Below are 14,708 nucleotides of genomic sequence, written 5' to 3'. Positions count from 1 at the left end.
ATTAAATCCAGAACGGGAAGTTGTACACCAATGCAAATAATACTTCTGCTGCAATCCAAAACAGAACTCTCCAGTGCGACAGTTTTCATTTATTAGAGCCATAAAGATCTGAGGTAAGGAAAGGGCAGCATTAACAAAGACGTTATCTCAGCCATGCAGCAATGACGGCATCCTTTTATTGACCAGGCTTGGCGCAGCACCGTCCACACAGTGGTTCTCTTTTCTCAACGTTTCTGTGACCTCCTGTGTTCTGGGATGGGAAGGGTTCATTTCCACAAAAGCCACAAGTAGATTCATTTTTCAGTTTCTGACACGCGTCATCTGTTTCAGATGACACCGGTGACTCCGGCCTGACCCTTTTTAAATACCACATGAACAGTAGGCTGGAAACGGCAGAGGGGGTCACACAGGAACAGGAGACTGCGCATTTCAAGTTCAGATGTGGCTTGAGCTGGAGGATTAAGAAGATGGATTGTGTGGGCAATGTTTACAGAGCAATCATGTCAAACATTCCTCTTTTAATTTTTTATTTAAAATAATTTGATTATGCATGAAAATGTTAGTATTTTCCCAGTGATCATTTGCTCTAACATAACTATTCCGTTTGCAGCATTTTTTTGCCATTTAAAATTGTATGATAATGTGTTAGCATATCAGAAAGAAGCATTTAAGGGCACTTAAGAGGCTACGTCTGATCTGTAGGACTGAATACGAGGCTGCACTCATCGTCTTAACATGTGCTAGAGAGTATCTGGACAGTAAACAAGCTGACAGCGTTTAAATAATGCTGATTTATATGGTTGGGAAGCCACAAAGTGTTTTTCCAGAGAAATGCCCATTTTTAAATCGAACCGACAAGTTCCAAGTGCTAATGATTAACCTCGGGACACGTGATGGGAAAGACAACTTTTCCAAGAGCTACTGGTGCCGTTTTATGTTTTCCAAAATATGATTGCGCAGCTGCCAAGTGGAAAATCGTGACCCTGGTCTTCGTCAAAGCATCTTAAGTATTTTTTTTGAGGCTTATTGCTTCCTTTGGGTTTAACAAAGTACCTCAAGATATCTTTTGTTTTACATGGGAGAATTTCAGTCCTAAGGCGTTTATTTATGGTTCTATTTTAAACCAGCTTCTACTGTTCGCTCCAGAGAAAATCTTTCAGAAGTTTCCATGAGAGGTTCTTTGTTCGGCTGAGAACATATTTTTCATTAGCTGAAAGGTCACAGAGTACTTGCTACGTCCTGGTCTGTCTTGTGTTAAAGAATCCACTTTACAGTTTATGTTGATCTTATGTTTTCCTCTGTGTATGTTAGATTTTAGAATGAATAACAAAACTTTTCTGGCTTTGGCATCCATCTTATACCAGTTGAAATATCTTCCATACATTTACAGCATGACATTAACATGCTATCAAATCATCACCCTGAGCGGGCCTTGTGTTTGTGCAATCCTCACAGGAAAGCATGATGACATTAGGGAAGTGGTTTTGAGCAACAAATGGTGCACCAACCGCCTCTGTCTACATGTCATTTGCTTGCACTGTGGCCACGTGCTGTAGGCTGTGTGGGTGACACAGGAAGCACCCACGAAGAAGAAGTGGGAGGGTCTACGCTGCGCCTTGCAGATATCACTGTCTCCTCTGAGTGAGACATCACTACTGTAACATTATCCAGGCCCCAAACAGAACAGACAGGCCCAGAGACGTCCAGCTCGACTGACAGCGGGGCAACCTGGTATCTGTTTTGACAATCCTCATTTCAACTGTAATCATGACCAAATATGATGTTTTGGGGCCATAATTCATTTACAATGACTAAAACAATGAACACTTGAGAAGAAGGACTTTAACTTTTCTAAGGGTCTGGAATTTAGCACTTTTAGATTTACATTTGAAATGACAAGAAGAGAGCTGGTGAAGCACTGTGGGGCTGGATTTTGAGTTAAATGCTAACATTAGCATGCTACTACGTCTGCAGTACATTGGAGCCTTGCGGATGTTAGATAGATGATATCTATCAATGCTACATTGCCAAAAGTATTTGCTCATCTGCCTTTACACGCATATGAACTTAAGTTACATCCCGTTCTTAATCCATAGGGTTTAATATAATGTCGGCCCACCCTTTGCAGCTATAAGAGCTTCAACTCTTCTGGGAAGGCTTTCCACAAGGTGTGTCTATGGGAATTTTTGACCACTCTTCCAGAAGCGCATTTGGCTCGCAGTCTTCGCTCTAATTCATCCCAAAGGTGTTCTATTGGGTTGAGGTCAGGACTCTGTGCAGGCCAGTCAAGTTCTTCCACACCAAACTCGCTCATCCACGTCTTTATGGACCTTGCTTTGTGCACTGGTGTGCAGTTGTGTTGCAACAGGAAGAGGCCATCTACAAACTGTTCCCACAAAGTTGGGAGCATGGAATTGTCCAAAATCTCTTGGTATGCTGAAGCATTCAGAGTTCCTTTCAGTGGAACTAAGGGGCCAAGCCCAGCTCCTGAAAAACAACCCCTAACACACCATAATCCCCCCCTCCACCAAACTTCACACTTGGCACAAAGCAGTCAGACAAGTACCATTCTCCTGGCAACCACCAAACCCAGATTCGTCCATCAGATTACCAGATGGAGAAGCATGATGGATGCAGCTGTTCGGCCATGGAAACCCATTCCATGAAGCTCTCTACACAATGTTCTTGAGCTAATCTGAAGGCCACATGAGGTGTGGAGGTCTATAGCGATTGACTCTGCAGAAAGTTGGCGACCTCTGCGCACAATGCGCCTCAGCATCCGCTGACCCCGCTCTGTCTTTTTACGTGGCCTGCCACTTTGTGGCAGCGAGGAAGTTCACGACTGGACTTGTTGCACAGGTGGCATCCTATCACAATACCACGCTGGAATTCACTGAGCTCCTAAGAGCGACCCATTCTTCCACAAATGTTTGTAGAAGCAGTCTGCATGCCTAGCTGTTTGGTTTTATACACCTGTGGCCATGGAAGTGATTGAAACACCTGAATTCAATTATTGGTGAGTGAATACTTTTGGCAATATAGTGTATGTATCCACTATCTAACATCCACAAGGCTCCAATGTACTGTAAAGTACTATGGTAATGTTTTCTGTGTTCACAATCCTAATCTTGCAGGTTGGCATGCTAACATTTGCCATTTCTGATGAAATGGCCTTGACCTGAAAGTGCATCCTCTCATCCAGGATGGGGACCATGAACGTCTTTAAATATTATGACAATCCATCCGCTCATTAATGATGCATTTAATTTTGTATAAAATTGGTGTACCAATTGTCAAACTGACTGACAGGCTAATGCAGATGGTTAACTAACTTTAGTGCATCATGTTAAGGGAACTCATTTTAAAATTTATGACCTCTGCCACACAGCACTAACTGCAAGTTTGACTCGTAGTGTAAATGTGACACTTCCTCTAAAATCTGTGACTGAAAGGAAATGGTCAAACAGGCTGCACAAAGTACAATGCATAGGGTGTCCTAACAGTTAAAAAATAACGTGATCTTAGTAAAAGTCTAACAGACCCACTGAAAAGGGCTGACAAGTGATGGACTTTGAATCGGCTTTCACATCTTGCCCTTTCAAAACACCACGAGGGGGAGGGAGAGGAGGGCTGCACTTCTTGTGAAAGGAAGCCCACTGCAGCAACAGCAGGGGAGGAGGATGCTCCCCCTCTTCCTCTCTGTTCCCTGCAGCTGAGTGATGCTGGCAGCCTTTTACCTTTTAGTTTACCGGCACAGTGCACGGCTCAGCTTTGTCACTGGGAGCTGCACCAATCTCCGGTCTGCTGCTGGGCGATGAGAGCAGCTCAGCAGAGACTGGCGACATTTACACCCTCCCCTTTTCCCAACAACAACTACACAGAGCAGACAGGGAGTAAGAGATTTATAGTTAGAGGCAGTGAGGTGGAGTCCTTGAAGGAGACAGATGACATGGTCACTGGAGGATCACAGATTTCTATCTCTGTGTCTGCAGCTATACCTGCTTTTGTTCTCCTTCTGGCTGTTACAATGATGTGCAACTTTTATATCTTTCAACAGCAAATACGATGAATGCAACAGTAAAAACAATGAAAACAATAACTAGAGAAATAGGTATTGTGAATGTACACTGATCAGCCACAACATTAAAAACGCTGGCAGGAGAAGTAAATAGCATTGACCATCTTGTGGCAATTCAGTGTTCTGCTGGGAAACTTTTGGACCTGGCATTCATTCATGTGGATGTTACTTAGACATGTAGCACCCATCAAGTATCTGTGGGATGATCCACAGAGGCCCCTCCCCTCAAGCCCCCCCCACTAACAACATTCAGTTGCCAGACACAACAGGACACCCTCAGAAGGCCCATGTCCATTCTCTGATGAGTCACAACTGTTTTGGAGGCACAGGGGAGACCTCCACAATATTAGGAAGGTGGTCATAATGTTATACCTAATCGGTGTAATCCACTTCATTCAGGACTTTGTGAAAAGAAACAGTTTATTTCTTATGGCTTAAAACCCAAAGAAACTCTTGTGGTTCCAGGGTTTTTCTTATTGTAAGTCAGTTGTAAAACCGAAAGCAGAAACTGTCTGTGTTTCAAAATAAAACAGTTTTGAGGAATAAAGCTTATGCCTATAATATCTTTTACTATGTGAATGTGTTAAGTTTCAGGGCAAAAGTGCAGGTGTCTTCAGTGCTGCCGAGAGTATATGAAGCAGCTCCTTGAAGGTTTTGTGTGATCCTGTTATGATTTGAAATATGATCAGACCAGATCCGTGTTTATATTATTTTTTATTTTCCATACAGGTCAGATAAAGATAGTAGAACCGTTGTTGTCTGCAGGTTTGCTTGTCTTACTGTTGGGACTTTGACACATGAAACGGGCTTACGTGCGGCTGGAAGGGGAATCAAAGTTCTGACTAGAACTTAGCATTTCTTTCATTTCCTGCATCTTCTGCAGTGGGGGAATTTTCATACTCAAACAAACCCACAGGTAGTCTGTCTGTTTCTTGAAAGTGAAGAGGAAATGAGGTCAAATATTACTGCAATTCATTGTGACAGTAACAGTTTGGAGGTGTATCAGATTGTAAAACGCAATGACGCTTACTGAATGAAAGATACCAATATAAAATTGTTGTGGATTAGACTGTCACAACTCAAGAGAACAGCTGAGCTTTCAAGTGATGAATTGTGGCTTGAACAGATTTTTAGTGGCTCAGCCAGACGACCGCTCTGGGGGAAGGATTTGAAAAAGAGGATGTTTGTTTGATGTCTTTCGGAGTAAAGCAAAGTTCATGATGATGCAACGCCAGTTACACATCAGGACATTTATTTATTTTTTTTTTAGCTAGGTGCAATTCAATGAAGTGTTAATGATTGAAGAAATGTGTGCACCTTAATAGCTTCACTGCTCGCTTGGGAACGCAAACACTTAGTTCAACAGGTAGTGGAGTGTTTACTCTAATGTTAAGATAACAGAGAAGGGCTGTAATAAATCTCCAGAACAAGCAAAGAGGGTAACCTTTAATTGAGACTGTTTTGTCAACTGCTATTTCTGAGGTCACTGATAACATGTCAGCTTTCTACGTAAACATGCATGAGATGTCCTGAAGGTGGTCAGAAATCATGCAACGTCTACCAAAATGTCCATGGAGGCCTGTGAAGACACCAAAGTCTCTCCATCAAAACTGACCACTGCCTGGATTAAAAAAAGGTCAAACACTCTAATATTTGGTTGGACAAAGCCTTCTCCAGCACATCCCAATGATTCTCAATGGGGTTAAGGTCTGGACTCTGTGGTGGCCAATCCATGTGTGAAAATGATGTCTCATGCTCCCTGAACCACTCTTTCACAATCTGAGCCCCATGAATCCTGACATTGTCATCTTGGAATATGCCCGTGAACATCAGGGAAGAAAAAAATCCATTGATAGAATAACCTGGTCATTCAGTATATTCAGGTAGTCAGCTGATCTCATTCTTTGGGCAACATAATGTTGCTGAACCTAGACCTGAGTAACTGCAGCAACCCCAGATCATAGCACTGCCCCCACAGGCTTGTACAGTAGACACTAGGCATGATGGGAGCATCACTTCATCTGCCTCTCTTCTTACCCTGATACCCCCATCACTCTGGAACAGGGTAAATCTGGACTCATCAGACCACATGACCTTCTTCCATTGCTCCAGTCCAATCTTTGTACTTCCTAGCTTTAGGAACAACTCGCACAAAGCACAAATTGAAGCCTTTTTTTTCAGTTAGCCTCACTGATTAGTGGTTTTCTTAAGGCTACACAGCTGTTCAGTCCCAATCCCTTGAGTTCCCTTCGCATTGTACGTGTGGAAATGCTCTTACTTTCACTATTAAACACAGCCCTGAGTTCTACTGTTCACCAAACGTCTAAGAGGTTGCCGATCACAATCAATCAGGATTGTTTTCCAATTACATTTCTTCCTGGAAGACGATGGTTCCCCACTATCTGTCGAGTTTTTAATAATGCGTTGGACAGTTTTTAACCCAGTTTTAGTAGTTTCTACAATCTCCTTAGATGTTTTCTCTGCTTGATGCATGCCAATGATTTGACCCTTCTCAAACAGACTAACATCTTTCCCATGACCACAGGATGTGTCTTTAGACATGGTTGTTTAAGAAATGAGAAGCTACTCATTGCATCACTTGGGTTTAAATAACTTGTTGCCAGCTGAAAGATAATCACCCATGCAGTAATTATCCAATAGGAGGCTCCTACCTATTAGCTTAGTTAAATCCAGGTGGTGACTTTTTTTTGGCCAGTGTATGAAGCTGCAGCCAGATATCGGTTATTCATTAATTAAGGGGCCACACCTCATTTGTAGCTTTACAGACATACAATTGTTCCTCAAAATATTAGATACAGTAGTGAGAAGAAACACGTTAAATCCATCTTCATGACTGTTATAGTGTTCAGTTAATGTCGAAACAGTGTAAGAAATTCATCTGCATGGTCATTTTGAAGGATATAGTTGGTGCTGTTCAACTGGATTGAAATGAACACAAAACTGTTTCTATCATGTAGCCTAGGCCTCTGACTAAAAGGGGGGTTTCAAAATAATAGAAATATGTAGCGCTGCAACACAATGCAATTAACAGTCCTACAAACCACAGCCTCCAAAATGAAAGCACAGCTGAATCAACAGCTCTATCAGTTATTTTAAACAGCTGCCAAATGACTTCATGAAGCTAAGATTTAGTGCAGGACTGTAGCCAATGCTGAATGCATTTGTAATCACTAGATTACCAGATGTAAGTGGGTGTTCTAATCTAATTCTTTACACGAAAGTTAATAACTGTTGTTCCGTAATATGTTGATCTAGTCCTTTAAAGGATATTTTAACTGATGCGTTTGTTGCCCAGACAGATTAACCATGATGACAGAAAATACACCGATATAGGCATAACATTATGACCACTTTCCTAATATTGTGTAGGTCTCCCTTGTGCCTCCAAAACAGTTGTGACTCATCAGAGAATGGACATGGGCCTTCTGAGGGTGTCCTGCTGTGTCTGGCAACAGAATGTTGTTAGTGTGGGGGCCTTTGAGGGGAGGGGCCTCTGTGGCCAGGTCAACACCTTGTGCTGTTCTTCATGTTTTTTTGAGTTGTTCCTAAAGTTGTTCCTTTTGGTAAGGCTGCATCCTGCTGGGGATGGCTGCTGCCATCAAGGAGTGTCATTGCTATGGGATGGGGTTGCCTCGTCTGGTCTACGTGTCTAAGTAACATCCACGTGAATGCCAGGTCCAAAAGTTTGCCAGCAGAACAATGTATTATCATAAGATGGTCAATGTTATTTACTTCTCCTGTCAGTGGTTTTAATGTTGTGGCTGATCGGTGTATATCCACTCTGCAAATAGAGCCAGATCTAGACTGCTTTGTTTTCTTTTTTAAAATATGTCTTGCAGTTCTGCTGTTTCTAAAGTATATAATTCATGACGGCTGTGGTGCCGTTCGTAAGATGCTCATCTGAGAGCCATGCCCGATGCCGAGTTCTAAGATTCTTGTAGAAAAATAATATCCTCACTCTTTTGTGCTACTGTTATGGGGCTTTTATCATTCTCATAGTGACAATTTTATTTCTCAAAACCGGGAGAAATTGCTCAAAGAGTAAGTTAAGTGCCTACTAAATACTGCAGTGCAAAGTATTGAGGAATGCAAATATAACACAAGAGCCGCTGATGTCTTTACTGGCTGTGAGGCAGCTCCACTCTATATGGGCCTTTTCAGATAACATGGAAATGAAAGGAGGATGTTCCTACATTTGCTTAAAGGCAAACTTTTTTTTTTTTTCCTGCTTTCGCACTTGAGCCAAACAAAGACGAACGCAGCTTGAATTAATTATGCATGTGTTGTTCTCGCCGTGAAAAGTGTGATGTGTCTATATTAGAGGAGCTGGAGATGGAATTAAAAATATATAAAAAATATATAAAGACACGCAGGTCGCAGTGAGCTCGAGGCAGCGACTGTGAGAGGGAGTGTGAAAGATTTAGAACATAGAGGCTGCTAAGAAGAAAGCCAGCTTGTCTGTGTTATCTCCAACTCTGCAAATTGGCCAATTTGGCTCTCTTTATCTGTCTCCCCCCTGCGCTCTGTGTAAATTCACAAGTATGAGTGTGTGCATTTTTAGCATTTGGTGACAAGAGAGGAAGAAAATATATCATGCATTGAGTGAGATCTTTTTTGGAGGTGTTTTATGACCAAGGACAAAGGGATATGCAGATCACATTCTGTATTAGAAATAACTGCTTAAACTCACACATAGAAAGGTTATTTAAATTTAGTTTTTAGGTGTTTTCTAACACTTCATTCAGTCTGAAGTGGATTATCCTTCCCTCTCAAGGAAAGTTAAAAGCATCTAGTAATAACACGTGCAGAGTCAGACGTATAATGTGCGTCTGATTTTGCTGAGCCTCGGTTGTTTGGTCGAGGACAGCTCGAGCTCTACGTCCTGTTTCTGGGGATGACACTATAGAGGAAGAGTCGCGGTCGATCCTTCCTTTTTCCTGTCCAGATGGCAGCATCAGCTGACTGCAGATACGAGCTCTCTTCGGTTGTCTATCTCTGAGGTTCTCGTCGAAGCATTCCTGGTAGCAGAGGAATGTGTGGGAGGTTGGAGATGTGAGCGTGTGCATAAAGAGGTTTAGAGAACCAGTCACATAGTTTACAGAAAACGGCTTCGGATACAGCTGGACAATAAATAAATGATTTGTTTTGATGTTTTGTTCCTCTAACACAGCCCACACAAAGGCTTTTTTGTATTAGTCTTGATCCTGGGATGGCTTGGATTTGCGCCCCAGGATCCCACAAGAGAACAGACATTTGATTACTGTACTTGTCATCCAAAGAGAAATCCCCCCTTCCTTCTCCGTCCCCCTCCTTCCCATCCCGGCCGCGGGAGATAACAGACCTCATCTGTGTTGCAGAGAGGGACAATCTGCTCTGTTCTGCCGTTGACAGTCTATGGTTCTGCCAGATAGGCCAGCAAGTTTAGTTTTTGACTACAATTAGTCTGCATTTATGTTTTCGCTTGAGCTGGACATAGAATTTAAAGAAGTATAAATGGTTGTAAAAATGTGTTAAATGCAGGGTGACTGGTGGTAATTTATGCAGCTTGAATACAATAGATGCATGTGAGAAATGAAACTGTTCCGCTTCCTCTGCTGCGTTAAAATGTTTGGTGTGCAGAAATGAGACAATTTACAATCTGTACACAACATGTCTACCATCTCTCTATTCAGTGCCTTCCATAACTGATGTCAGCCTTATACAGGAAATGCACAAGCCGATGGCAGATTGTGCCTGATAGCTGTTTAACAGATTATCTTTCCCTTGCTTCCTGATTGAGCGACCTCTGAATTCACGATGCGCAAAATGTGTCATTAAAAAGCTTGAGTGCATGCTTTTAAAGTGGCTTTGGTTTCTAACGTGTTCAAACCTGTAAGAGTGTCAATAAGCTAGCTCACTCGGGCTGATTGAGCAAGAGATGCCTTGGTTAATATCCACGAAAGTGTCTACAGAGAAAGTTGAAGATTGCGAGTCATGCAGATCGTGGAAGTTGAAAAAACAAAGCTAAATCAGAAGCACTCATGCAAACCTAAACTCCCTACTAGTCATGTAGAACTGAAGAAGTCTCTTGGGTGAGTTGTGAAACGTCTTCAGGAAAACCCCAAGTCCTTTTTGTTTTTTTTTGGGAAAGAAAAGAAGCATAGGCGTATTTGGAAAAACACAAAAGTTTGAGTGTTACAATATCACACTTTATTATCTTTTATATCTAAAAGAGAAAACATTTACAACAGCTTATAAACAGCACGGTAAATGCCCCTAATGTGTTATCTCCAAAAGCCATGGTACTGTGTGCGTGCTTTGACATGATCAAATTAAAGAAAAAAAAATAAAATAAAAGCAGTAAAAAGAACCATACCATATGCAATTTACTGCCAATACAGAGGATTAAAGACTCAGGAGTTATGCAGGAATACAAGAGGTGCTGCATTTGATTATTAACTGCATGTGTCCTATGTGTTAACCAGTAGCCTCTCCACAGTATGAGGATGCATGCACAGCTCACTAGGGTGCAAAAGACAGCAAAATTCCTGCCACCCTGAGGAACCATTTATGTCACCTACTGAAGAACAGAGGCGTTTGTGAAAGCTGCAAAAAGGTTAAGGCCAACTGAACCACAAAAATAAAAACGCAGGACCCACAGTGACAGATAAGAAAAGTCATTTTGTCTTTGCATCTCCCCACTAACCAATGACATTTATGTTTCAAGTCTCCTGCAGAGCACAGGAGAGAAATGTAAGGGAAGTTAACCCTCTGTGCAGCCTGCAGAGCAGAGAGTGACATTTTTTTTTTTTTTTTAACACACTAATTCTTTGGATGTTAATTATAATGTGACCCATGATTTCTCCCAAGATTTATTAAAGTGGCGCCTTCGCTTTACTGCCAGTTCATCGGCAGAAAACATACTCGGTGTAGCTGGTCCACAGTTTGTCTTCTCCGGGGTCGTTACTGCCGTACGAGCAGGTCCCGGTGGAGTTGCAGGCCACCATGTGGAAACCAGCCTCGGCCAGCCGGTCAAACGCCTGCTCCAGAAAGTTGTACTTGAGGTAATACCTGGATGTGTATTTGTCAGGGGGTCGATCCGGATCCCGGCTTTCATTCAGGGTTTCCCCAAAAACCTCCTTGGCCAGCGAGATCTTGCTGCAGACGGTTATTCTTGCAACCCTGCGGAATTTGGCGTCCGCCTGGATGTCTCTCCCGATGGTGTAGCTGCCTCTGTACCCGACGGTGATGTAGCCGGCGTCGGCGCTCGGAGACCGCAGGGTTCTGTCCGAGGAAGAGGTGACCGGGCTGGGGAGCCCAGCCTCCTCCGGCTCCCCGCTGTCCTCCGCGTACGAGCTGTCTTTGCTGACCGCGGACAGCCGCCTCGACAGCTCCGGCAGCTGGAAGAAGTCCGCTTCTTTCTGCAGCCTCCTCCTCTCTTTGAAAAACTCGGGCAGGAAAACCTCCGAGTCCCTCAAGTAATCCAGAATGTATCGGAACAAAACGCCGTCCCGGTCAAAGAAGAAGCGGCCCTTGCTGTCTTTGGGCAGGTCGGCCGGGGTGCTCTTGGTGAACTTGGTCCACAGGAGAGAGTTTGGAACCGCGGTGAGAGTTTCAAGACGCGTCACATACACCTGGCCGCCCACGTTCAGCTCCACAATCTCTGGGAAAGTTGAACTTTGGCTGTCGGTCTGAGCCATCTCTCTCTCTCTCTCTTTCTTTCTCTCTTTCAGTCTGGACCGTCTCCCTCTGTGTGCCCTAACACAGACGTCTGGATTGGGAGTCTCCTCACTGTACAGTAATGTTTATAGTGGTTTGGTTGCGTGGGAGGAGAAGGAACCAACAGAGACATTAACTGTTCAGCGGAAAGCTCTGAGAAAACATCATGCTGCATTCAAGGGCTTCATGTAAGCCTCAACTTCCCACTGCAAAACGATTTGGGACGTTTGATCTCTTTCTTTTTTTAAAAAAATACAGTAGTGGGAGGTTATTACTATGTTGATCATTAATCTTAATCTGTAAAGTAACCAGTAACATAAGGAATACAAAAAAATAAATGTGGTTAAGAGTATATTAATTCCCTCTCAAATGTAGAGAAGTATAAAGCAACCGTGCAAAGTTTTTTTTCCACAACATTTCAGGGTTTTTACTCTATTATTTGGGCTGTTGGTAAGAATAATAACTCAATACATCTTCTACCACTGCTAATATTATCAAAATGATTGTATAACAAACGCTGGAGAGCACATTTTCTATGATACTTGCTATGCACGCATCAGCCACATCATTAAAACCACTGACAGTAGAACACTGACCATCTTGTGACAATACAATGCTCTGCTGGGAAACTGTTGGACCTGGCATTCATTCATGTGGATGTTCCTTAGACATGTAGCACCAACCTAGACCAGACCAGGCACCCATACCCCATAACAATGACACTCCTTGATGTTCAGCAGCCATCCCCAGCAGGATGCAGCCTGACACAGGCACATACACACACATAAAAGTGCTTTAGGAACAATTAAAAAAAAAAAAAAACACGAAGAACAGCACTAGGTGTTGACCTGGCCTCCAAATTCACTAGATCCCAAACTGATCAAGTATCTGTGTGATGATCCACAGAGGCCCCTCTCCTCAGAGGCCAAAAACAACATCCTGTTAACAGACACCACAGGACACCCTCAGAAGGCCCATGTCCATTCTCTGATGAGTCACAACTGCTTTGAAGGCACAAGGGAGACCTACACAATATTAGGAAGGTGGTCATAATGTTGTGCCTGATCGGTGTAAGCCTTCACAGTTCATCAGCCCAGGGTCAAGAATACAGCTGCCTGTCGTCATTTTTATGACAGGCAGTAATGATCTGGAAACGCTGTGGAGACTCTCGTAACTATAATGGATGGTAAATGTTTTTATGGTCTGCTGTAATGCCTTTATGACAGCTCATCGACTGAAAGGATACGTAGGGTATTTGTGTCATTTTGCAGAAAAGTACATAAAGGTAAAAAGAAAAAAACAAAAGGTCATGATATTTCATATTGTCATGTACGTGCAGTCCATTTGGCTGCAGAAGCACAAACAACACACTGTTAGCCGACTAGAAACATAAAAGCTGTTGTTATGACAACCATAATATCACCCTCTATTAATCCTGTTAACATGAAGCACAAACTATTTCACAACTTATCTGGTTTCCTCTAGAGCACAGGTGTCAAACATAAGGCCTTTGCATGAATTTGCAAAGTGAGAAAATTACATAGAAGACTGCAAATTTCTGTGTTGGCTTTCCCGGACACGCCAGGGGCCAGCCCAGGGTTAACTTGCACTGCCACTGCGAGGCCATGGAGGTGCAGAGGAGCATAACAGATTTTATATGGCATTATAAAGACTTGATATAGAAGCATAATTTATGGTGTATTCCTAAAATGTGTGCTGATAGTGGCCTTCGTCTTCAGGACCATGCAGGAATTAAACTAACCTTCAGGCCTCCTGTGTTTTAGGTACGGATATGAGGCAGGAGTATACTGTGTTTGACAGGAAAGATAAAACTGAACAAGATATCACCTTGGCTACGAGTCAACCTCTTGATGATGACGTTGTGTGTGTGGGCCTGGGGTCTTTGTGTGCACATGAAACCTAGAATAACAGTCCCAGCACACGATACTGTGAAAATCTCAACTTTAAAGGTAAGATAAACCACGGTCTGTCTGATCTGTGATGTCTCCAAAATTCTTCGAAAAGAAGCCACGCTTTACCTAAAACCCACATAAGTCTTAACACTTAATTGATTTCAGCTTAACACCCAAGAACTGTTTGATCTAATCCTGAGTAGCAGTGTAGGCCGTATTCATATTTCAGTTCACGCAACAGTATTTCAACATCATTGCTCATAGCCTCAAAGAAAGATGTAATTGGTCTGTTATCTCACACACTTCGTAAGAGTGATGGCTGATCAAGATCCATCCGCATGGCGAAAAAACAAATGCTCGGAAACAAACGAGCTCTGAGAGAACACAAACATTCAGAGATGGGGCCAGAAACAGATTGTAATGCACGAGTAAGTAATCAGAGGCGTTCAAGATGATGTTGCACTGAAGTTACTGTTGATGCAGATGCGCAATAAAGATGAACGTGGAAGACATCTGCAGAGCTTTAGACTACGTGACATGCAAAAAAAAAAAGGAAAGCGGTAAAGCCAAGGAAAGGAAGATTTTGATGATTCAATTATTTCAAACATCTGGATGCTACGAGTCTGAGCATTTAATAGGCTGACCGAAAAAAAAGACATTTTAATCACCAGATTTGTGTCATTAAAGACCTCTTTATGTTGATGTATTGTGATCAAAATGTAATTAAACAAAAAAACTACAGGTTCTGTTGATAAATGTGAATGAATACAATTTATTTGCCCCAAGTCATTATCAATTCATTCATTTTCTGTGACTGCTTGTCCTCTGGAGGGCCGTGGGGGGTCTGGAGCCTATCCCAGCTGTCACTGGGCAAGATGCGGATTGCACCATGGACAGGTCGCCAGTCTATCACAAGGCTAACATAGAGAAACAGTCACCCACACTCACACCTATGGCCAATTTAGAACTGCCAACTAAGCTAACAAGCACACCACTGT

At 42.7% G+C, this 14,708-nt stretch overlaps 1 protein-coding gene across 1 annotated transcript; it reads right to left on the bottom strand.

The window, feature by feature from the left end:
- Window positions 1-10,130: 10,130 nt before the first annotated feature.
- On the bottom strand, window positions 10,131-11,879 carry LOC311485373 (BTB/POZ domain-containing protein KCTD12-like). Its single transcript, XM_084540735.1, has one exon. The coding sequence runs from the start codon at window positions 11,776-11,778 to the stop codon at window positions 10,984-10,986; it is 795 nt and encodes a 264-aa protein (XP_084396861.1). The 5' UTR covers window positions 11,779-11,879; the 3' UTR covers window positions 10,131-10,983.
- Between the last annotated feature and the right edge of the window lie 2,829 nt (window positions 11,880-14,708).

This window comes from Chelon labrosus, assembly GCF_963514085.1.
Source record: "Chelon labrosus genome assembly, chromosome: 3".
In the NCBI taxonomy this organism is placed as follows: Eukaryota; Metazoa; Chordata; class Actinopteri; order Mugiliformes; family Mugilidae; genus Chelon; species Chelon labrosus.
Note: the sequence above shows the minus strand (reverse complement) of the source record. Positions and strands in the feature narration are given on the sequence as shown.